Here is a 25,014-nt window from a genome sequence, read left to right as displayed (position 1 = left end):
GGCAGTCAAACATGGAATCAAGGTACCTGATTCTCCAGCCTTGAGATTTAATGCCTGCCCTGCTGGGTTTTGAACTTGTTTGGGACCTATTTTTCCTTTCTTTCGGCCTATTCCTCTTTTGGAATGGGAATGTATACCCAATGTCTGTTCCACCATCATATCTTGGCAGTAGATAAATTTGGTTTTGTTTTTCAGGTTCACAGATGGAAGGACTTTTGCTTTTGGTCTCAGATGAGACTTTGGACTTCAGACTTTTAAGTTGGTGCTGGAGCAAGCAAAGATTTTTGGGACTGTTGGGATAGGATGATTGTATTTTGTATGTGAGAGTGACATGAGTTTTGGGGGGCCAGGGGCGGAATGATGGAGTTTGCATGTGTTGTCCCCTCCAAAACTCATGTGGAAATTTGATCTCCAATGTGGCAGTGTTGGAAACTGATTGAGTCATGGGGGCGGATCCCTCATGAATGGATTAATGCTCTCCCTGGGGGAGGGGGGATTAATGAGTGAGTTCTCACTCTATTAGTTCCGAAAAGAGCTCGTTGCTTAAAAAGACCCTGGCACCTTCTCTCTCTCTCTCTCTCTCTCTCTCTCTCTTGCTTTCTCTCTTGCTTCCTCTCTCACCATGTGATCTGCCAGAATCATAAGCCAAATAAATCTCTTTTCCTTATAATTACCCAGTCTCAGGTATTTCTGTTATATCAACACAAAACAGACTACAACAAACTGTGAAGGCAATATTGCTGTAATAGAGGATTCTGAACATTTTATATCTACCCTGTATATCAGAAAAACCATTTAGGAAATCTTTTATTTATAGGAAAATCAGGAAAATGGCCATAAGCAAGGCCAGAAAACCAAAAAGTTTAAGTAAACTTTCAAAGAGAGATGAGGATTCTTGTACAATTCGCGTTTTGGTGACCTTGAATGCTCGGTCCCACTGGGTCATGATGGCATTTCTGGCTCCTTCCCATTTCCCTGGACCAGTCAAGCGGAATTGGTATGGTGAGCATGGGCCAAAGAAGATGGTCAAAGCCAGAAGAGGATCCGTCCGGAGCAAAGAGAACAGGTTGGGTTTTGCATTGATGTCGGTCAGGAGTTCATCTACGTATGTGATATAATCTGATTGTAAAGGCTTGCAGTAGCACAAGCCAAACCTTTATAAAAGGAATATTAGGGGAAAAGGAGAAGACAAAAGGATAAAATAATGATAATCTTAGAACAAGTAAGAGTGCCCAAAACACACAAGTGCTATTAAAAATTTGCAATGGTTTTTGTGTTCTCCCCTTTATGCCCATAGCGATCTAATGGTCTGATTCTAATTTTTAAATACAATGAGTCCCTTGAAAAGATACTCTATACATATGGCTTTCAATGGGTGTTCTGAATGCTCATAATACATTGAGTATTACTGTAGTTCTTTCGTGAAATGATTAGCACTTTCTATAGGAAAATATATTTACAATTCCTAAATCTTTCTAAAACTCAATTATTACTGGATTTGTACAATGTGGAAAGCCATAAAAATCTGCAGGGTGGAATTCCCCATGATGTTGATATTAGGCCTTACAATTGTTGGCTGACCTATGTGATAAGAATGTTTTACATTTGGTAGTAGTTCTCATTAGTTATCTATTATACTGGAGTTCCATAATGGAGACCAAATTATATCCCAGGTTGAAGATAAAGAAGAGATATTTAAAATGCTTTTATTGGTTTGGAATTTGGCACTCTGACAAGGCTAAATCAACACTTGAAGTTTGGGAATATATATGAATGAGAGAAGCAGTAACGATTTCCTTAAATGCAGTGATTTTAAGACTTTTCTGGTACAGAACCCTTTTTTCAAGTGAAAATTTTGTATCAAAGGCCAAAAACAGATAAACAGATAAAAGAGTAAAGCAAATAAAATCAGAGGTGTTTTGGTTGGATTGGGAGCAAGAGTGAGGGAACAAGACTCGCTTCTTCACCGGCATCTCCCTTCCATTATGCCTGGCCCTTGAGTGGTAGTAGTCACAGAGCAGGACACAAGTGGAATTCTCTCCTCTAAAGAAGGGGTCAACAAACTTATTCTCCAAAAAGCCAAGCAAAAAATGCTTTAGGCTTTGAAGGCCACATTATGGTTTCTATATCAACGACTCTTTTGTAATGTGAAAGCAGCCATTGACAACAGTAAATGAACGAACATGGCTGTGTTCTAATACAACTTAGTTTATACCCACTGTGATTTGAATTTCATGTAATTTTCACATATCACAAAATCTTTTTTCTTTCTTTCTTTTTTTTTTTCTTTTTACCAACCATTAAAGAATAAAAAGCAAAAACCAGGTCAGTGGATTTGGCTCACAAGCAGTGGTTTGTGACCCCCACTCTAGAGCAGCAATCTGAATAAGAATGATAGAGCTGATAAAGACTTGAATGAATAAACAAGCAGATACCTCTAGTGTTAGAGTGGATAAGCACAATTGTTTGCCTGCTGATGATGGATAAGGTACGGAATAAAGTACCTGGTAGATGATGGTGAATTATACTTGGTTTAGAATCCAAACTCCTTGGCATGCTAAATAACCATGGTCTGAAGTTCTGGGATATTCTGGGATATTAAAACTTCTCAATTTCCCTTTCCCTAGACTTTGCTACTTTTTTTCAGTAAGTCTCAGATTGTTCTTTTCCTCAAATATAACTCTCACTTCTCTGCTATTATTTTACCAATTTTGGTTTTGACTCAAAAAGGATGCATAAGTACTTAACTTACCCACTGGGCTTATTTTCTTTCCTTGCATTAACTTCTTTTATCATGACACTTGGTGGTGGTAACTTAATCGCACCTATAAATAGGCAAAGACAAAAAATTTAATTTAACTTAAGATCTATGTGTTTACTTACAGGTAAAGATGCTTTACCACTGCTCATCTTTCATTTGAAATACCCAGCAACTCCTCTGTTTTTCTGGTGAAAATGTTAGCAGTCTGATCTGACTGGTGGTGTGTTCCTGGTAATAATGTCACCAAAGGAAAAGCATCTGGGTGTCCCACTTGTTATTTGGAATGACAGAGTCTCACAAATGGTTTGACTGAATTTTGTCACTCAATTGATTGAACTACTTAATTTTTTTTGAACTAGTTGATTCAGTCAAAATAACAGGTAGACACAGCTTACAGTTTTTCACCCCTGATTTATTATTTGTGCTGATAAAGGTACAAGTCATTATGATAGTGTAGTCCACTGAACAATAGAATGGATCCTGCTTTTAAAGATTCTGTTGTATTAAATTGAAGCTGGGTAACATAGTCTCAAAATTTTCAGTGTGGCAAACCAAAAACATGTGCCTGCTACTTCTCATACACTGACCTTTCAGGACTCGAACAGCCCATCGAGCTTGTGTTTCTCCTGTGGGTAGAATGGAACCTATGGGTTTGATGAGCCCAATAACAGCCAGGGTTGCTTTCTGCAGATGTGCAGGGAAGATATACTTGTACAGTGATGCCTGGCCATCTTCAACCTTCACTACAGACTCATCGAGGAAGGGGAAAGCAAAGGTGTATCCAGTGGCCAAGACAATGATGTCAATGGGCTCTTCCTTTGGGGTGTTGTTAAACACGACGGAGTTTTCCTTCACCTCCTTTATGCTTGGCCTGATGCACACTTTCCCAGTGATGATACGGCCTGGGAGCTCATCATTCAGCACGGGCTCTCTCAGCTGAATCCTAAACAAAAACATGAACAGAGAAGAGATCTGCTGTTGAACAATTTGGCCAGCCCTCCCTCCTCCTTACCCTTTTCTCTTCATTCTGGGGTTCTCCCCTCGGCTGGACCAGAGTTTCCAGTCTTGGGAAAAGTTACCTCTGTGGGAGGGGATTCATGCATGTCTGAGAAAGATTATAAAATATGATCACCATTTACTAGAGTTTGGAAGCTTGAGGAGGAGCCAGATCTTTCTCTTGTTGATTTTCAGCATTCAGCTATCACCGTCATTCTAGAGATAGCTGAATGCTGAAGTCATACAAGGGAAACCAGGTGCTTCTGTATTTGATGAGAACTGCTGGAAACTCTATCCAGTCCCCCCTCCTTCTAGGAAGCAATTATATAAGGAAAACATGCATTTGTTTAAAGGAATAAGGGCAGAATCATCTTTTTCTGGCTAAACTTTTGGAATCACAAGGCAAACATTTTGTGAGTTGGTTTTGTATAAGCTGAGCCATTTTTGGCTTATGGTGAATGCACAGAAAGAGAAGATATGGTAAAATGGAAAAAGCATTAGAGTATGAGGTAGTAAGGGTGGCTTCCTGTGCAAATGTTTATATTTAACAGAGCTTGAGCAAGTCATATAGTCCCTATAGGATTTCTTCTATTCATCTGTAAAATAGGAATACTAACACTTGTCATCCATAGTTCATTGGGTAAGATGAAGAGCATATGAAATAGTACCTGTGCAAACAATTTTGAAAATGGTAAAGGACTGACTAAATCTAAGACAGAAGGAATTCATTGGGCTGCTTCCACATATTCTGAGGTTTATGGGATTAAACCAAGTTCTTTATAGTCCCACGAGTCACCATCCAGGCTGGGTAAAGCTTATAGAAAAAGCTCTGATGGAATCAAAATGCCTGAGAAGGCTGGAGGTAGGAGGTAGAAGATGGTAGGTAAGAAATGAGTAAGGAAAAAATGGAGATAATAAAGAGAGGGAAGGAGAAGAGGAAAGCAGAAGTACATGTAGTAGAGAGGGGGCCGTGTGCCATTAATGGCCTGGGTGCCACCAGATTCATGGTGGGCCAGAGTGAAATCTCAACGTTCTACAGGCTGCAATGTCATCTGCTAGTGGATTTCATTTTATAAACCTCGTGAATGAGGAAGTAAAATTTTTGGTTCTTGTTAATGGGATAGATAAAAAGGATAGGCTGAAATCAAGGTCATCTTGATAAGGGCAAGAAGGCACTGCCATTAGAGAAATAGTGAAGGGCAACTACAGGATTCAATTTTTCCCACAGGATGAAACAAGGTGAGTGTGTTGCTTTTATAAACAAGGTCATAGACAAATCGTTCTCTTTTGTGTGCTGCAGCTGAGGCTCAAGCGACTTGTCAGGGTCACTTATTACTAACTGAGTTTGGGCAAGTGACTTACTTTTGCTAAGCCTCAGTAACCACACAATTAAAGAGAGGTTATAATACTACCTTAAAGTGTTGCTGACAAGGTGAAATACATAATCTCAGTTACTGAGCACAATTAGCTTTTATTATCAAGTGAGTTTGTATGAAGTTTTCCTTCACTTTCAGTCACGTTATCGCGTTATTGCCTGGTTTGTACAGGCCACTGGAAAGATGGAGAATCCTTCTTCATAGCGCTTGGCAAATACATTATACTTACCTGTCTTCTGGTATTAAGCCGTAATTTGCATGATTGAACCAGCTGTTCATCTTTCTCGCAATCAACCAAGACACAATTGGCGTTGGGAGAGAATTTCTGAACATGTTCTGAAATCGTGTTGTGAACACCATGTCCCATGGGTACCCCTTGTCAAAGACTCGGCTTATCACCCAGGCCCCTCCGGTGGTGCTGAGGAACACCTGGAAGCAATCAAAGAGATGACTCAATCTGACATGAAGAACATAGTTTGTCCTGCCAGAGATTCAAGAAGAGGCGTCATGAATTGAAAGGCACTGAGAAACCTGCCACCCTCAAAATACATCCCTGTCAAGATGTTATGGTTCTTCTACCTCCTACTTTAAAGTTACTTATTTGAGATAGTGGTTGAATATCTAGAGTGTTAAAATACTCTAGGACATATTTTTGAGCACTTATTATCTGCCAGGCTAGAGATACAGTGGCAAGTCCTAGGGAGCTTAACATGTCATGTGAGAAGACATGACAGGTGAACAGGTGATTGCAACCTGAGTGAACAGGTGATTGCAACTTTGTTTACTAACCATAATTGTAGCAATAAGAACAGGGCACGGCAGCAATTGGGAGTCATCTGTAAAGGGTTTCAGTACAAACCGTTGGTTTAATTGACAGTGAAATTCAGTCATACAGTTAGTTTTGGTGTTTGCGTTTACTTTCGTTTTTAACAGATTGTCTGGCTCTCGAGTTTACCAGCTGAATGAGTTCACTAAGCTAGCAATACCTACACAATAAAGAGTTTCCTGCACAACCATTTAAAAATAAAAAATTTAGTTAACCAGTCTATTACTTTGCTGATACAAAGCAACTGATTTTGCTTGCCGGTTAGTTCACTTGGCTAGAGCATGGTGCTGATAACACCAGGGTCAAGGGTTTGGATCCCTGTACCAGCCAGCCACCACACAAAATAACTGATTTAACAGATTGTTTTTTTTCCCCCACCAAACTGGGGCATGATAACCTCGGCTCCATTGTCAATGTTTTTGTTATATTTTGTTTGGCCTTATAATATCAGGATATACAACACCAGAGGGTTAGGCAGGTTACTTAACCTCTGTATGCCTTAGTTTCCTCATAGGTAGTCAGAGATACTAATACTAGCTACCTCAGTAGCTTGTTTTGATGATTGGTTGAAGTAATGCAATAAAAAGAATTTAGTGATTTAGTGCAATGCTTGGCACAGAGTTATCCCAATAAATATTAATTACTGCTACAATTATTGTTAGGAGGACAATGCAGTAGCCTAGCAGCCTCGGTGCGAGGTGTTATGGACTTGATGAGGGTGGTGGCAATCACTAAGAAAAGGAAGGGGCAAGTGGGTGACCTTACTTTGCAAGGAAAAATTGCCAGGATTTTCTGACCTATGGGACTGAGTAAAGAACAGATGTGTCCTGTAGTTCTTGTTGGATGGCTGTGAAAGTGACAAAAATAAGAAGCCTGAGAAGTTCGTTTTGGAGGAAATATGACAACTGGAATTCATAGTAAAATTTATGAACATTCAATAAAAAATAAATACTTTATGTTGTGTGTGAATGTTAGGCATTTTTATTCCTTTAATACTTATCATGGCGTCAAACACTTGTTTGATAGAGGTATGCATTTTGCTCCGTTAAGTAACATCAAGAATGGTACCTTTTTTGCCAGGTGGCTGGCCTCCACTGCTATGTCTGTGCCAGAATTTCCCATTCCTATCACAAGGACTCTCTTGTCCTTAAATATATCTGGATGTTTATACTGTCGACTATGAAAATACTGGCCTTTAAAGGAATTTATGCCTATAGGAAAAAAAAATCAAAGAGAAGTCAAGTAGAGAATTTACCGGATCGGTGAATGAAACAAATATTTTTCAGTTGATAACATTCTTTTGGCAGATGACATATGTTGTTTTTACTAGTATACTCAAGTTTGAAAAAAATCTGAAATATGAATACACGACTTTATAAGACATTAGTGGGTAATTACTCCATCTTACCAGATAGGCCTCCAGTTTTACTTACTAGATAATCAACTCCTAACCTGAAATGTGGCGTAAAGACATATTAAGCAAAAGTGTAAGGAGTCACTACCATTTAAAAGTTGACAGAAGTCAATGGGGCAATAATATTCTATTTACTAACACTTAATTTATATATGGCTTCTCACAAGCAAGGAGCAAAAAGCAAAGAAATTAAGGGGAATCATGAGTCAGTGCCTCTGTTCAGAAAACTTTTTTGGACATCTGCTATGTGCCTGGCACTGTGCTAGATGAGGTGGGGGAAATAAGACAAATGAAATGTGCTCCCTGTTCACAAAGATCCAGGTGAGTTGGGGATGTTCATTGATAGTCCTTCTTGCTGACTGACTGTAACTCAGGCTGAGTTTGCTGAGTCAGTCAGAATTGGCTCAGAGAAAAGGAGACTATGATAGTTACACCAAGGTCAGATCTACCGGGCTAACTAGATAGGATGTCTCAGTCAGTTATTGCCAAATCTCACCGAAACATCAAATGGAGTGTTTTTGACAATACCTTGAAGGGCATGTTACACAATCAGAAGTAACAGGTGCTAAATGAAGAACCTATTTTTTCTAGAAAAAGTGATAAAACATCTGGATTCTCAGGGGATGAATGTGTATGCTTGTGGGAAGTATCCTTACCAAGGCCTAGAGGCTCTTTAGCTCACCTTGAATTATTAGAAATCTAACGTAAATCCCAGTTGAAAACCTAACCACAATCCAGAGTATTTAGAATTTAGCAAGGATGCAACCAAGTTCAAATATTAACTCAGCACAGGAGCGCCATATAGATCAGAGAACTGCTGAGAAGGGAGAGCTAGAATACCCTAAGGAGAATCATGGAATTATCTCTGTGTCTTAGATTATTTTAGATTCTCTCTGGATCAGACTGTTTGGGTCACAAATGGATGAAAATGAGACTCTGTGGCTGAGACACGTATTGAAGTAATATTTTCACCTCTCATCTCATAGGAAGACAGAGTAAGAACTTTCTTACATTAAGTGAATGTGGCCGTGTTAGTAAACACCAGAATGTGTATACCTGAATAAAGAAAAGTAGTCATTTTGGGAAATTATACATTTATTCTAACTGATACCTGTTACTTTTACTAATACTTTTTGGAATGCCTCCTTTTGAATTGCTTCCAGAACTTGTGATACATGTTTTTGAATATCATGAATTTGAATTTTTGTAACAGTTCACCACCACTCCAGGGAGTACGTACAGACTAAGCAAGTCTGCTGTGAGGCAGGGAAGGAGATGGTGAGGTTGGGAGGACTCCACTTCAAGTCCAGAATCACAGAATTTTAGAGCTCAAAGGCTCCTTAACAATCGTTTAGCCACGGATTTCAAATTGGTAGTGTCTGGTAAGATGGATATCAGGAAGGACTGCAAGTATTGCAGAGCTCTCTTTGCTTCATTTTTGATGTAGGCTATTGGGTAAGGTGGTCCAAGCTCCTCAATTTTTGGATGAAAAAACATGCTTAGCAAGGTCAAGTGGGAGGCCCAACATCTTAAGCTCGTTAGTTGGATAACCTGGAATCCATACCTCCCAGGTCTCAAGCTCATCCTTTTCAAATGAGCACATAGGATCAGTTGCTTTCAGGGTATACTAACGTAACTTGTCTAACTTCAGAGGGCAGATCCAGGACTGTGGGAGGTAAGTGAATTTACTGTAAAATGATTATTGGTATCACTCTGGGTCATATGTATGCAGACTCTCCGAAAATTCTACTCATTCCTCCAGTATAGGCTGCATGTTGTCTTATCTACCTCTATATTCTTAGCACCCAGTGCAATATAACATAGGTGCTGAATAAATGCAGTTTATTCCTTTTGCCATAGAACTTTCTGGATTCTTGGGGTGACCCTACACCAGGCACTCCTTCCTGGGAGTTTGGGTGGCTGGCTGCTGAGGGGTTTGTTCTGCAGGCAAGAACTGACAAAGGATTGGGTTGTCTTGCGGGATAATCAGAGTCCTTCACTGACTGTTTTCCATCAGAAGCTATTGATCCTCTCTCAGGGATGTTAGAGAACAATTTCCTGCATTGGGAAGAAGACTGGACTTGGTTCTTTGCAATTCAATGATTCCATTCTATGGCAGTTTTCAGGATATGCTTTACCTTAATTTGACATGACTTGTGTAAACTCTGGGGGCAGATCCAGAACCATTGGAGATACCTTAGTTTGTCCTAAGATGAGTCTTGGGATCACTTCAGGCCATATCTAGATGATTTGGAGAGAGGTTTCCTAAAGTTAAAACTTTTTAAATGCTTACTGCAAATGAAGTAAACCAAACCATTGCATTTCCTATTCCTTTGAATTGAAGTCCAGTTGAAATTTGGCATAGATTAACATGGATCATTGTTGCAGAAGCCACATAAAGAAACTGAGACCCAAAGATGTTTTAACTTGTCTTCCAAGACTCACCTCCCTGTTGACTACTGACTCAGTACCATAAACCTCTGATCTAGCTAATTGCTATGGCTCATATAAAGCAGACAAATGCAAAAAATTAAGTTACTTTTTCCTTTATTCATAGATTGACCTTTATGGCCTCTAAACTCAACTTTGGCAATGTGCTGCTTCTAAGGCTTGCAACTTGTCTAAGCATCTGACGTCTTAGAAGACTTTCTGAGTGCTATCAGTCATGTAGGGAGGGACATTGAAACTCAGTGAAGCATAAAACTATGTATTAAGTTATCCATTCTGTTCTTCTGTACTCATAGGTTGTTTGAAACAAATGAAAGCCACAAACTGGCCAGAAAGTGTTGGTTAGAAATGAGTGTTTCTACACATGTAATTGCAAAATTTAGCAAGATAGATAAAAGAATTAAAATTATAATTTCAGCATGGTAGAGAAATCATGAACTTTTATCTGATTAATTTTAGTGCACTAAACTTCATTCCAAGTTAAAAAAAAAAAAGAAAAAGAAAATGTTGGCTAGAAAAAACTTCACAATTTTAACTATTTAATGTAGGAGTCATAGGAATTCATTCTCAGACCAAGTAAGTATCAGGATGGCTCCTATGAGACCACTTAAGGTCACTTGCAGAAAATGTTATACCTGGAAAGGAATCCAGTGGCAAATAAGGGTTAGTAAGAAAACCAGTGCAGACCATGACAGCATCAAAGACGGCTGATTCTTGCTTCCCTTCGTGCAAAGTGACCACCTCCCATTGACCAGAGACATTAAAATCTGGGTGTTTTGTTACACTGCAGACTTTGGTCTAAAAAAGGAATCACAGACATGATTAGCAGTTGTCAAATTTCCATTAAGCAGTTGCTGGTCGAAGTCCCAGTTGACATTTTAAAAATTCTAGAGTACAGACTAAACGTGGCTAATAAGCATAACCCTAGAAACCTTACTGGGCTATCAGACTAATCATGATTTCCTGGATGGAAGTATTCTAAGCTTAGACTTGTGGAAGGGTATCTAAAAAAAGCGATGGGATCCAAAGATTTTAAGTGATCTGCTCAAATTCTCATAGCAAGTGCTAAAACCAAGATTATAATCTAGGTTTTTGATGTCTTTTAAATTATTCTTTCTGTTATGCAATTTTATTTCTCATAGAGCTGCCTCTTTAACAACAGTTCCTTTAATAGAAACATGGATAATATATAATTGAAAACATAAATTTGGTCCCAAGTATCTTAACTTACGATAGATTTTATAGAATACATTGCTGAAGTTTTTCTAGATCTAGAGAGGTATTGAAAGGTGCTAACTTTATGGCTTGAATTTTTGGGGAGTGGTCTAAATTTCAAATGGTCTATTTTTTGTTCTCATCAAGTACATGTATGTCCATGAGTACCAGGTTCTGATTAAGAAAATATATGTGCAATAAATCTAATACATGTCAAATTAAAAAGTGTAAATTATTTACCGACCAAGAGACTTTGCTGGCTTTCTTTCCCTTTCAAAATTTTCAGAGAAGATGGGCTTCTCACGTTCCTCCTAATGGGCTTGCTGTTTGGTTTGTAATATTTGAAGTGTTTATTGGGTTTCTACATTTGTATTAGCAACTTGGTCTTCCTTAAAAATAAATTTTCAGTTAACTTAAAAGCTTCAAAATAAAATTAATTTTTAATCATAAAAATAATAAATGTTCATCATTGACAATTTAGAGTATAGAGAGGAATGAGAAAACCAAACATTAACCACAGACCACCTCTCAGAGACAGCTGCTTGTGTGTATTTCTTAAAACTTTCGTGAACATTTAACTTTTTATTTATTTATTTATTTTTAAAATTTTTATTGAATCAGATTGATTATACATATTTTGGGGGTTCAACATTGAGATATGTTGATCAAATCAATATTACTAGCATATATATTGTTACAAATCGTAATGATTCTTTATGCCCCTTGTCCAATCTCTCCCCAACATCTAACTTTTTAAAAGTTGTTTTAAAATGGGCTTTGGCAGCATGTAGTAAAGGAAATACTTCAGATTAAAAAATCCTGATGCATTAAAAAAAAAAGAAATTTGTGGGTTATATCCATTCACTCTGATTGTGCTTTATTTTTACTGTATCCCTTGCAAAATAAGGAAGTGGAATGAAATACCCCTTGGAAACCTGTGAAGAACAACTTTTCAGGTTGTGAATGTGAATGCAAATCTTATTTGCCATTTGTTTTGGTCAATGTCACCATTCGTGTTGCTTTCTCGGTGTAATTCCCTGCAAATTCCTCACCGTCTCCATTTCTGAAAGAGGAGGATGATAGGAGAAAGGAAGCACATGGATTTTCATGTGTTTCTTGGAGAGGGAGGAAAAAAAAAAAAAGAAAGAGGAGAAAGAGGCTATATTCATTTGTTCCTGTCCTTTTGCTTCCCTCCTGTCTCCATCCTCTAAAAATGGAAAGGAAAAAAGTCTAGGATAAGAACAATATTCAAAGATTTTTCTATTCCTAGGAACATCTAGAAAAGATTTCCTTCAAATAGCGAGGTTGTCTTGTGTATGGGCCATCGCATGTGTCCATTCCTATAAAGGAATATTCACGAAGAGAGTACCCAGGGAGCTGAGGAAGTTGTCAGTGTCCATGTGTGCATGTATTTGGCCCGAGCTAAAAATGTGGTTTGAATTTTTTATGTTCCTTAGGATAACTGGATGTAAGTATTGCAAATTAAAATTTCATATGTGTGAATCTTAAAGTATCCACCCCCACCTCTGGATATAAGTGTGATGCAAAATGAGTACAAGGAATCCAGCCAGGTGTCATTAATCTTGCCAGTATAGTATCTCATCTACAAAGCCCACGGCTAAGCTACAGAGAGATAATTGAAAATAGATAGGAAAATACTTCCTGACTATTGACTGATGTTTCATGTCTTACCTTGAATTGAATGCACTTTAGAAGGTTGAACTGGTTTGCATACATTTTGAGATATTCCAGGAATTGTGAATTTGGTACATAGTTTGGATAATCTTCTGGGAATGGAAAGTCTGAGTAACAAGACATCTCCTTGCAGCTGTTGGACACCACAGACTTGTAGAGACTGGCTCTGCCTTCTTCAACGTGTTCCTGTACAAACAGTGCACACACAATGGGTGTCAATATTTTAGAAATTTCAAATGTTGGCCAAGCTTAAGGCAATCCAGAAGATATATGCTACTTGCCAACTTTCTAGTGGGGTTGGCTATTCTGCTTAGGAGATAATGAACATCGGATCTCAGTATGAATTCTATGATCAGAATTACTATTTTGTTCATTACATGCTAACAAATAAACCTGGGATGAACTCACCTCTTCAGATTTGCACAGTATTGCTGCAAAGTACAGGAGAATATGGAAATAGATGAGACCCAGGAAGTAGTATTTGGATGATGGACACTTGCTAGGTACTTTGGTTTCATGGTGTACTCTCGAAATGATTATGGAGAAGAGGGGCTCAGATTATGAAGGGTCTTGTATCCAAAGTTGAGGAATTTGGATTTTATAGGAAGGTAACAGCAGGCTCCTCAATGTTTTTTTTTTTTTTTTTTTTTAAAAGATGACCGGTAAGGGGATCTTAACCCTTGACTTGGTGTTGTCAGCACCACACTCAGCCAGTGAGTGAACCGGCCATCCGTATATGGGATCCGAACCCGGGGCCTTGGTGTTATCAGCACCGCACTCTCCCGAGTGAGCCACGGGCTGGCCCTCCTCAATGTTTTAAACATGAAAGTGATTCATATTAAATTTTGAAAAGATTATTTGTGTTCTTCATAAAATGAATTAGAGGAAGCTGGAAAGGAAGGAGGCTTTAGTTAGGAGCCTAAAACAGGAATTCACTTGAATGCTTATGAGGGTCTGAGCAGAGGTGTAGACAGTTGGAACCCAGAGAGGTGAGATTCATGAGATGGCAGAAAGGTAGTACGTATAGGATTGCGAGACCAATTGCACTTAGGGATTGGGAAAGGAAGCAGAGTAAAGGTTTCCAGACTGAACAGCCGTGTGCATGACAAAACACTAATGAATTTCTTATGCCCAGTTTTGACTCAAATAACTGGTAAACATCAACATCTCATAAGACTGTCACAAAGCTGAATAATAAGCAGTTTTAGTAATGTCTTTAATATACATTGTCTGTATCTTTTGGGTGGTATTATGGAAGATTGTTGTTATGACTTCAATGAGAAAGTCCTTACTATTTTAATATTATTTTATGATATGTATAGTTCCTTTTTCTTGTGAAATAAAATTTATTTATTTATGTGAACAAGTGGAAACATGAAAATAGACCTCACATATGGAGAGGGTTTACTTCAAAGGGTATGAATCTAGATCTGCATGAAATGTATAGCAGTCATAGGGGATAAAATTATAAACATATCTCTGTGGTTTAAATTAATGTTACTGATATCACCAACTGATATGAGTTGACAATGACCCCATTTATTTGTGGCGTCATATCGGGCAGCCCCACTTATCTAGAATACAGCTAGGAAACTGGAAGCTAAAAGGCTTCTGAGAAAGATGACTATATAAACCTTGATCTTTTATTCTGCTGGAAAATCTAAAGCAGTGCTAACCAAATGCCATCTGCCAGAGGAATACCAATGTGAACTGTCTGTTACCAGTCTGTGATAAGATAAATACAGGAACTGAGAGTAAGCATTTAGAGACTTTAATAGGAACAATTTGACGTTGCTCAGTATCCAAGCATGTAGACTACTTTTTGCTAAGCAGGACATAGATCAGTCAGTCTTGGTTTTGTCTAATTTGTGTGATGAGTTTCACGGAGTTTGAACTGTGTGCTAGCCATGTGCAGTAGGGCTTCATTATGATGCGTGATGTTTTAAGGGTAGTGTGAAAACTGTTATCCCAAAGTGCATAAAATCTAGAATCATTTTTTTTCATTGAAAGATAATTTATATTTACCCATAAGCTTACAGGATAAATTATTTGAACTGGCTACTGATAAATGATCGAAGATAAATTTTAAAAATACAGCATCACCTGATTCATTTGGGATAGCAGTTAAGGAAAAAACAATAATGGCCTGAACTTACTGAGATTGCTTTAAAATCTCTTCTTCCATTCCAATCAACAAACCTCTGTGAGCCTCGTTTCTCTACTTTGAGAGCTATTAAGCAATACTTAGAAATAATTCGATACACATTATTCCCTGAGACGAGCACTGTCATCTATCCAATCCAGATGAGCAAACTAACAAGCAAGAAGCAAGCTTCACCATCACATTAAAAACCTTAGCTAGTAACATAAACAATGTCTATTCAAAGTATGCCTACAGGTGTTTAACATGTAGAACTGCTATTTCATACAAAATGTTTTAACTGTTTCACAAAAAGGTACACGTTTAATCATGCATCTTTATATTAATTGCCTATTGCATACTTTCAAAGGACAGTGTGTTCATTTTCTGTAATTGCTTTCTCTAATTTATATGTTGCTGCTTTAATGACATTTATTGAAATTAATTTTATAACTTCTGACTATACAAATGTTGAACTTATATTTTGTAAATTTTTCTTTGTGCCATTTTATTTTTTCTATTAATTCATTTTTATTACACTTGATAAACAATAGTCTGTAATTAATTGGAAATTTAAAAAAAAAACTGGTTGTTTTCCACAGTGTGAGAGGCATAGCTCTTTAGACCAGTGCTTCTTAACCTTGTTAAGAATTGCCTGAGGAATCTTAACAACATGTAGATGCTGATTCAGTAGGTCTGGGTGAGCCTGAGATTCTGCATTTTTAAGAAGCTCCCATGCAGATGCTGCTGGTCCGTGGACCCTACTTTGAGTAACAAGGCTTTAGAGCAGCACTGCCCAATAGGAATAGGATAGAAGCCACATATCCACGTTTAAATTTTCTGGTAACCACATTAAAAAAGTGAAAAGAAACAAGTAAAATTAATTTTAGGAGTACGTTTTATTTAACTCAGTATGTCTAAAATATTATAATTTAAACATGTAATCAATATAAAAATTATTAATGAGGTATTTTACACTCTTTTTCTTTTACTAAGTCTTCAAAATCTTGTGTGTGTTTTATACATATTTAGTCAAATGCTAAATTTTCACTGAAAAACTGGTGATTCACATACCCAAGTGGATCCAAATATACTGAAATGTTCTACAATAACTAAATTGAGTTCAAAATTAAAGTTAATTATAATTAAATGAAATAAGAAATTCAGTGCCTTGGTCGTACCAGTTACATTTCAAGAGTTTCATACCTATGTGTGGCTGGTGGCTACAGGATTGGACAGCACAGTTTTAGAACATCCTTAGATCTGAAAGTAGGTATTAGAAACGAATATAAAGTTGATTTGATTTAATTAAAACAGTAATCCGGTTTCCTCTGGGTTATAGGAATAAAGAGGAGAGCTATAAAGAGCTATGATGTTAAGTGAGTGCAAACAGCAAGGGAAGAATGCAATACATTAGACAACCTTATCTGCAGTTTCACGTGCTGCAGTTGCAGATACCAGCTGTCAATAGCAGTCTGAAAGTGAGTGAGTACAGTAAGAGAGAGAGAAACCACATTCACATCACTTTTATTAAAGTATATTGTCATAATTGCTCTATCTTATGATTACTAATTATTATTAATCTGTTACTGTATTATCTAATTTATAAATTAAACTTTACCATGGGTAGGCACATATAGGTAAAAAACATACTATATATAGGGTTTGATACCATCTGGTTTCAGGCATCCACTGAGGGTCTTGGAATGTATTTATTCCCCGGGTATAAGGAGGGCTATTGTACAAGCAGAAAAACATCAAATATAAACATTTTGGGATCAATGAGTATAGGGCCAAAATTCCCTCACTCTTCTCTGGCATCCAAGAACATCACATAGTAAATAATACTTTATTGTTAATATTGTCAGTTTCTAGTAAATACTAACACAGGGCTAACTTTGACACACACACACACACACACACACACACACACATCCACACACCCAATAGGGTAACTTCAAAAAGTTCATGGAAAATAGAATTAAAAGGTAATATGAATCTTTCTATGAACTTTTTGTAGTACCCGCATGAGTGTGTGTGTGTGTCATGTGTGTACTGTTAAGGCGGTTGTATGTGCATACTGTACTTTGTAAAGATTTCCGTAGAAATAGTTCAAAGAATTTAAAGCATTTGTAATTGCGTGTTTAAATATCAGAGAATAATGGAGACTCTTTTTTGGAATAGGATAAGCCAAGGAACCATGTATTTGATGAGATCTTAAAGGAAATGAACAAACAAACAAACCAAAAGGGAAAAAAACTTCCTTTTTGCAAAACTTAGGAAGACAATTGTAAAGGCAAGAAGAAAAGCTTCCAGGAAGCACTGAAGCCTCCTGTGAAGTAATGTGTCACAGATGTTGGTGGATGAGAAACTGTGGATTAGAGAGGATATGTAGCCCTTAGGGTGAAATCCAAGACAAACTCTGTGCTCTTGTCACTCTTTCCTCCTATGGATAGTTTCTCCTGGAAGAATTCAAGGTCTGGATTTTTAAGCATATATACAGAGAATATGGGTCCATGCCACTTCTGAATGGTATTTGTGGGTCCTACGCCCTCCCCTAGTGTTTGCCTCAGTGTGCAGTCTGCACCTGTGATTCCCAGGCCCTGCAGACCACCCTCCCCCAGCCACAGAAACTCTTATCTTTGGCCCCGTGTGGTTCTGCCAACTGTCCTGCCACTCTGAGTGTGGAAGAATATGCCCCCTGAGAATTGGTGGGGCCACTTAGGGGAATATTTTTGTTCTCAGGGCAGAAAGAATGACTGAGAGCAGAGAAGAGGAGAGAGGGTGGACTGTAGAGAGAGGGAGAGAAAAAGAGCATGAGTGGAGAGCTTTCTGGCATTTTAGTCCACTTAGGCCCTGAAGCCCAGTGGGAAGGTCACCATTTCCCACTGGGAAGTTGCTGGCACTCCGTGAGCCACAGTCCAGGATTTGCCAGATTCATGAGCTGTGAAACAAGCTCTGGAAATGCGTGGAATGTTGTTCTTGATAATGCAGGCCCCAGAGTCAGACTGCCTGGGTTCATACTCAGGCTCTACATTTTAACTGGGTGATCTTGGAAATTTTCTTAACCTCTCTGTGTCTGGTTTCCTCATCCAGATGTAGGAACAGCGATAGTACATATCCCTTACAATAAGCTGGAATGACAGCTGTGACGCAGAGAGCTCTCAGTAAACACTGACTATTATTTGTGTTCTTCCTCTACAACTACCATGGAGGTTCACTTTCTTTAGCTTTCTGTCTCTCAGGCAGGACCATAGGCAATGGGAAGAAAGCTTTGTCAGGTCAAAGGTCTTTCCTTTCCCATTTTGGAAATAGATGTAAAATGATAAAAGTCACTCCTCAATACAGACCTTTTCTTTATATGCATGACGTTTACACCTCCTATTCTGCAAGAAAAATTGTTTTCTTTTTCTTTTCCCTTCCTTAGAACAGTCAGAACCCATTTTGCTTTGTCTTCTCTTCTCCCTGGTGAGATTCAGACTCCCCCTGGAGGACAGTGTCTAATTCTTGAATCTACATTACAGGAGAGCTGTGGAAAGCTCAAGAATGTAAGCACCATGAGGGCAGGGGCCTGTCGGGTATACCCCATTATGCACATTAGGATTCAATAAATGTTTATTGAATGTATATGTATAAAAGGAAACATATATATATATATATATATATATATATATATATATATATATATATATATATATATATATATATATATATAAACGGATATGAATAAAAGGAGACCTACCAGGATCACTGAAGTTTTAGAAATAAGAAGAAACGTGGCAGGAAATCAAGTTTCCCATGCCTAAAGAAGAAATAGCTGAGGAATGATTCCTCAGTGATCTGAGGAGGTGAAGTATTTTTACCTGGTCATGGTCCTCAGTGAATGTAAAACTGTGTGGTGTGTAAGGCACATAGTATGTGTTCAACTGATTTTTCTTGAGAATGTATGTGCAGAAGACAAGACCTTGATAAACATAAGGAAGGACATCATTCCAGGGATTTTGAGGTCCCGGAATACATTACGGGGATGTGAAAAAGGCGATTTTACCTAAAGACTATTTCTCACAGTCCCGTCCTATACTAAAATTCTCTAAAAGTACTATTAATTTTTAGTGACAGGACAATTCCTTAAATTTTGTTTCTCCAAGTCTTACTTTTTAAATAAGGTAATCAATCATTGGTGTTACTTTCCTAAGCCTCGCCTTTCTCTTGAGAGTCTGAGAAAGCTGGTTTCGGCACAGGTGTTCCACCCAGATGTTCTGTCTCCACCTGATTCAATGGTCAAAAGTGGTTCTTCACCAATGTGTCCCTTTTTAATGGTTGCCACCTCCCCCCTGCCCCAAGGTATGATCTTCTTTCTTTTCCATTGCAACCTTTGTCTGCTTCCTCTTTCCTTAAGGCAATGGTAGCAGGGAGAGACCAGAGTCATGTCCTTATGAGTGTCCAATTAAGTGCAGTAATTGATAATCTCTGCAATCTTTGGGCCTTCTCCCTATTTGCACATGGAAACTGTTTCCACACGTGTTTTACTGGATTTCTGTAGTTTGCCTCTGTTTTTGCATTATGGTCCCTTCTGCCCTAAGGCACTAAGGATTCCCCTTTCTACACTTTCTGGCAAGCATAGCTGTTGCTAGAGCAGGCTTTTTAATTCTGCAGGTTTTGAATGGGCCACCTACTTTGAGTGTGAAGACGCCTCTAACCAATCTTTTGTGGGATGTGTGTGTGTGTGTGTGTTGGGGAGGGAGAAGAAGGGGTGTCTTTGGAAGGACTCCAGAGACGCATAGCATGTTAGAGCTGGAAGGCATCTTCAAGGCAACCTAGTTTAGGGACTGTCAGTCAAGATTTAGAGGAATCTCAAGGTGTTACCGAGCTGCCTAAAGAGACTGCTGTGTCAAGACACGGCTGCTGAATGAAATGGGGGTGAATTTTCCTCTTTCCCAGCTGCTAGGAGTTCAGCCTTTATGTGTTTTTAAAACTGGTTCCATGTTTTCATTTTATGAATGAGGCAATAGAGGTGGAATGACTTGTGAATTGGTGCCATTTTACCTTGGCTGCTGCTTGGTAATCCTCCTACCCATCTTTTTGATGTCCTATTACATTCCCTTCAATATTTCTTCATGACCTTCTGTATTTTTTGAATTCTCCAACCTCATTCACCATCGCCTCGCCCTTTCACCCTCCACAGGTGCTCTATTTTCCTGAATGAACTGAGGCCTCTGGTGTGCGAGTCCTCGCACCTTCTCTCCCCTCTACCTCAAGATTTCTCTTCTGCGTTCACTTTCCTTCCCCTCCAGTCTCTGGGGAAGGCATGCCTCTCGTCTCTCCACTTTCCCAGGGCTAACCCTTTCACCTGTGCCTCCAATTCTATTTCTTCTTTTTACTGCCAGGACTTATCCCCATTTGGACTTATGTGGCCAATCATTTCCTATCATCCAGGTATTTTCTCTTTACTTACAAACATCTTTGGGTCTTCCCATCATGTAAACAAAATAAACATAAAAAACAACAACAAGAAGGAAATCCCCTTAATTTTGCTCCTCATTACCCATTGCTTTTTAAATTGAGTATAGACCCCTTGCCCAACATGCCTGGTACTTTTTCTTTACTGCTTCCCTCCCTCGTGTCTTTCACTTAATCTCTTGTGCCAGTTGAAACCCTTCAGAGCCCACCATGCACTCTCTCTTCCATGAATCCTTCCTTGGCTTCCCACAAGCAGCTGCCATCCTGTTCTCATTTAAAAGCCCACAGTACAGCTTCGGGCTTGCAAGATCCTAGCCTTCTTCCATCTGCCTCCTGGCTCCCAAGGACAGGGTGAATCCTTCTCAATTTTGTCACCCACAGTTTCTTGTGCATAGGTGTTTGGTCTGCCCAAGTCCCAAAGCCATTTGGGCACAGCTAGATCTAGACCCATTTCTATTGATTCCTAGAGCAATGGTTTTTAGTGAAATATTTGTAACTAGGTGATTGTGACCTATATAAGGAGCACTTTTGTCTGGTATTCAAATAGGCTACAGCTGTTGGTCTCCGGGCTCAGTTTCTGCTTTGACTGAGACTACTTATCCAACTCACTCTGCAAATTTATTTGGACAGTTTTATCTTGTAAGCCATCTTTCAACTCTGATTAGTTGTGCTTGCAGGAATACCATGTTAAGAAGGATTCTGAGGCTTATTAGAGGAAAAGTATCATGCTAGATTAGTCTTGTCTTCAATGGGCATGAGAGGAGAGAGTTTGGGCACAGGTGTCAGATTTCTTCGATCCTGTCAGAACATATGCAGTTTGAATCATGGGAACAGATGTGCCCATTTACCTAGTCCCCTCTGGAGGGTCTCCATGGATTGATGATTGCATTTGGTGGTTGGGCATGTTTTATGATATCCAGTTCTTCATGTGAGCCAAGCTTGCCTGTGCTGAAGGACTGTGTCTAAGTTAGCAACCTTGGCCTCTGTGGAGCTTTGCTCACCGAAACTAGAAAAAAATTACTTTATTCCAGTTCCAAATTCCATCAGTCTGTCATGGAGGAATGCTGTATCTTTCTCTTAGCCCTTCAGAGGATCCAAGGCCAGGCTACCTGACACCTTGCTCCTTTTCTCTATTCCTGACAGCTTTCTCCTCAGTACATTTAAAACTCATGGGAAGTGTTTTTGCCCCGAAGGAGGGAAAACAGGGGCTTTGGCGAATGTGATGCAAATACTCCGCTGGCTGAGCCAAGGAGCTCACAGAACACATTCCCTGCCTGGCTTCAGGATTTCCATGGCCTCAAGCAGGATCCTTGTGATCCCCCTGGGCCCCAGGGAGGTAAATGATGGGCTTTATAATCCCTTTTCATTCCTTATTCTTTTGTTCCCTGCTCCAATCCAGACTGGAACCCTGCTGAGATTTGAGAATATTACTTCTCTTTTTCTCAGAGACCAAAAAAAAAAAAAAAAAAAAAAAAAGACCTCAAACTCACATTCTTTACTTCTGATTGTTCTTGGCATGGGCTGGTACTGCCTGGGCAGCAGGACCTTGGTTATGGAGCTCATCCTACACTGAGCCCTGTGTTGCTTTAACGCAGATGGAGCAGGACTGGGACAGAGACGGGTGAAAGCAGCTCAGTCCTACAGGCAGAGGCTGAAATTCTTGCTCTTGCCCCAAACACTGCAGATTCTGGGTTTGCTTGAGACCCCCTCATCTGGTCTTGCTTCCCAGTCCTGGGCTTTCCTGGCCTGTCCCAGTCACTCCATTCTCTTCTATACTTTGTGGGCATCTTTGGAAACATTTCTTCCCCTTGGCTCTGGAGAAATATAAGCTGCTGTCATGCCTCCCACCCAAACTCAGCCTGTGCCCTGCCCCTCCTGGCCCCCTATTCAGCAGACATTTTTAGTCTTCACCAGTGTGACCAGCCCTGGTGGAAGAAATACAGGTATCTTTCTACGCCGGTCAAGCTATTCTCTAATAGTCAAATAAAGCTATTGAAACCCCACTTACGGTGAATCTCCACAGTCCCCCAAGGTCGTCGCTCCTCTCAAAGCAGGTGGGCTCCAGTCCCTCCTCCAGACAGCACTTGATGGAGGCCAGGCCACTGGCCCCAGCACCCACAATCGCAACCCTCATGGTCATCTTCTCCTGTGTGAGGAAAGCACAGCAGAACTTTGTAGTCAGAAAAGACTCACCCTATCCTTGGCTGCTCTAACAAACCAGGAAAAAGAATTTGGAAGATTAAAGGATTTGCTCAGTTTGAGTCCTCTGTGGTTGGTCTCTGGTATGTGAATGGGAGAAGGGAACTGTTGAGTCACTGGTTTAACCCCTGAGTTTTGTTATGTTCCCACCCCTCAGGCGGAGCTGGAGCCAAATATCAGTGCAGTTGCAATCAAGGCTGCAGCTTCTGGCAGAGTGGCTGAAATTGGACCCTTTAGTGGACAGAGTCCAGCATCCTGGACTGTGCTGCTGTCTCCAGCCTCCCTTCTGTAACCCTGTTGGAGTGAGCAGGACTACGCTGTGTCAGGACCTAAAACTTGCATGGGCCTAAGGCAAATTTTAAAAGGACTCAATTTTTTTTCTTGGCATTCGTTTCTCTGAGTTCCCTCTTTTCCCATGGTTATTTGATATTTTGAACCTTCGTTATGGGGCAAGATGACATTATTTACATGAATGTAAAGTTGTTTCCCAGCCAGCCTGAAGCTGCAGACTTGCCAGGAGGCACATACAATCCAGCAGGACTTTGACATAACAGCAATGGTGGGAACAGAAACCAGAGAGATTCCTGGTGAGACCTTGCACCTTGCACCTGTACAGAACATCCCCTGCTCTGCTCCACCCACAGCTCATGTCCCCCTCCCTCCTGTTTTTCATTTCTCATGTTCCATTCCTCAACTCCCTCTTTTAAAAAACCCTCAGTAAATCTGAGTCTGGGAGATGGCTTTAGTCTGGCCATTATCCTTCAGGTTTACCAGAGAGATGTAGCCTAACATCTCTTCTCAGGTCACCAGTTTTCCTGAATAAAAGCTGACTTCCATTTTCACCAACATTTGACTTTTGAGTGGTTTGTTTTTTGAAATGAGACAGATACAGACCTGTGCCCAGTAACAACCCTAGAACTGAACATAGCAGCAGACCAGGAAAGGGTCATTTGTCAAACACGTTCTTTTTATCACATGCAAAACCGAAGCTTAGATTGGTGTGGTGACATTACACCAGCTGCACAGCAGTTAGTGGGGTGGAGTTGGGACTAGGAGCAAAAACACTTGTGGCCACCCTGGGTGCACTGCTGCAGCACTGCCCTCTGTGGGTCCCAGTCCCTGGCTGGTGTATCCCTCTTCTACTAGTTACCGGTGGATGGTCACCAGTAGATGGTCACCAGTAGAAAGGGAGGGTGGCTGCCAGTGAGGGTTTGTAGTGGAAAGACAGGCATGGAAAACCATCCTCCTCTCTCCTCTGATACTGATTCATCTCTGGAGCGCATGGCACTGTCACCACTGGTTGGTACAGGTTAGAGAATCATCTAGCACCAGGCCACGTATTAATAACACAGACATGTAAGAACACTGAGAGGCAATACAGTACATTGATTAAACAACCAAGCTCTGGATCCAGGTTGCCAGGGTTAAAGCCCAGTTCTGTCAGTTACTACTCTGTGATCTTGGGCACATTATTTAACCCCTCTGTGCATCATAAAAACAGGGAAAATAATAATAATAATAATAATAATAGCTTCCTGTATTGTTTTCTGAGAATCAAGTGAATTAACACATGCAAAGTGTCTTAGAACAGTTTCTGGCACATAATAAGTGCCTTTCATATCAACGAATTTCCGTTCTTTTAATACCTATAGCATTTCTGGACAATAGTACACGTATTTCGCATTAAATCATATGATGTTAGATGTTCGCTCATATAGTTTTGTGACAATTTTATCTCCCCAAGTTTGTAAGTTTTAAAAGCATGGGGGAAACACCCACCATGACGTAGCTTTCCTGAACATTTGCTGTTTTCTTGTTTCACACGTGTACTCTCTCCTGTGAGCTGGATGTGCATCTTCTGTTTTGTGGTATTGGAAACCTGCGAGAAGTAGCTCAACTAAAGATACTTCATCTGTTTTGTTCTCCGCTCTGTCCCCAGTGTCTGTGGCAGCACTTAGAATAGAGTATAATACATATTTATTCAATGAAATGAGAAGGTCCCTTTTTATTCAGGTGCTGTGTAAAAATGTTGTAGGATTGGTTGCCTCCCGTAGAAACTGGATATGATTTACTGTGGAAGAACTAGGAGATTCTCTTTAGAGGAAGTCATGCTTTAGACCTTGATGGATACCATAGAATCAAAACCTTATATATGTTGCCCCTTCCTGGGCCCAGAAGAGTAGAATGCCCCTGCATTGAGAGAGGTGGCTGAAGTGTAGGTGTTGGGGCCGGGATCTCTTTCAGATCCCTGCTCTATCATGCATCAGCTTAGTGATATAGGAAAATCACTTACCCTTTCTGGGCTTCAGTTTCCTCATTTGAAAGATAAGATAAAACGCTATTCACTTTCGTGGAACCCAGAAAGCATTCAATAGAGAATATCCACTTTTTCCATGCAAAAATGACTCTAGGTAAAAAGAGAGGGCATTGCATGTATACATATGGTATTTGCAGCTGTGCACAGAAGCATGCTGACTCTATAGA

General features: G+C 39.7%; 1 protein-coding gene across 1 annotated transcript; it reads right to left on the bottom strand.

The window, feature by feature from the left end:
- Positions 1-804: 804 nt before the first annotated feature.
- On the bottom strand, positions 805-22,605 carry FMO1 (flavin containing dimethylaniline monoxygenase 1). Its single transcript, XM_063104875.1, has 8 exons — positions 22,340-22,605; positions 12,729-12,917; positions 10,457-10,619; positions 7,028-7,170; positions 5,363-5,562; positions 3,349-3,704; positions 2,753-2,825; positions 805-1,154 (listed from the first exon to the last, which is right to left on the bottom strand). The coding sequence occupies exons 1-8, from the start codon at positions 22,469-22,471 to the stop codon at positions 812-814; spliced, it is 1,599 nt and encodes a 532-aa protein (XP_062960945.1). The 5' UTR covers positions 22,472-22,605; the 3' UTR covers positions 805-811.
- Positions 22,606-25,014: the final 2,409 nt, after the last annotated feature.

This window comes from Cynocephalus volans, chromosome 8 (genome assembly GCF_027409185.1).
Source record: "Cynocephalus volans isolate mCynVol1 chromosome 8, mCynVol1.pri, whole genome shotgun sequence".
Taxonomy (NCBI): Eukaryota; Metazoa; Chordata; class Mammalia; order Dermoptera; family Cynocephalidae; genus Cynocephalus; species Cynocephalus volans.
Note: the sequence above shows the minus strand (reverse complement) of the source record. Positions and strands in the feature narration are given on the sequence as shown.

Excerpts from the sequence above, each read along its gene's own strand:
- FMO1 (XM_063104875.1), bottom strand. The coding sequence starts at position 22,471 with ATGACCATGAGGGTTGCGATTGTGGGTGCTGGGGCCAGTGGCCTGGCC. Across the intron at positions 10,620-12,728 it reads TAAAGTGCATTCAATTCAAG|ACCAAAGTCTGCAGTGTAAC; the intron begins GTAAGACATGAA and ends TTCCTTTTTTAG. Across the intron at positions 3,705-5,362 it reads GGCTTAATACCAGAAGACAG|GATTCAGCTGAGAGAGCCCG; the intron begins GTAAGTATAATG and ends GTTTTTGTTTAG.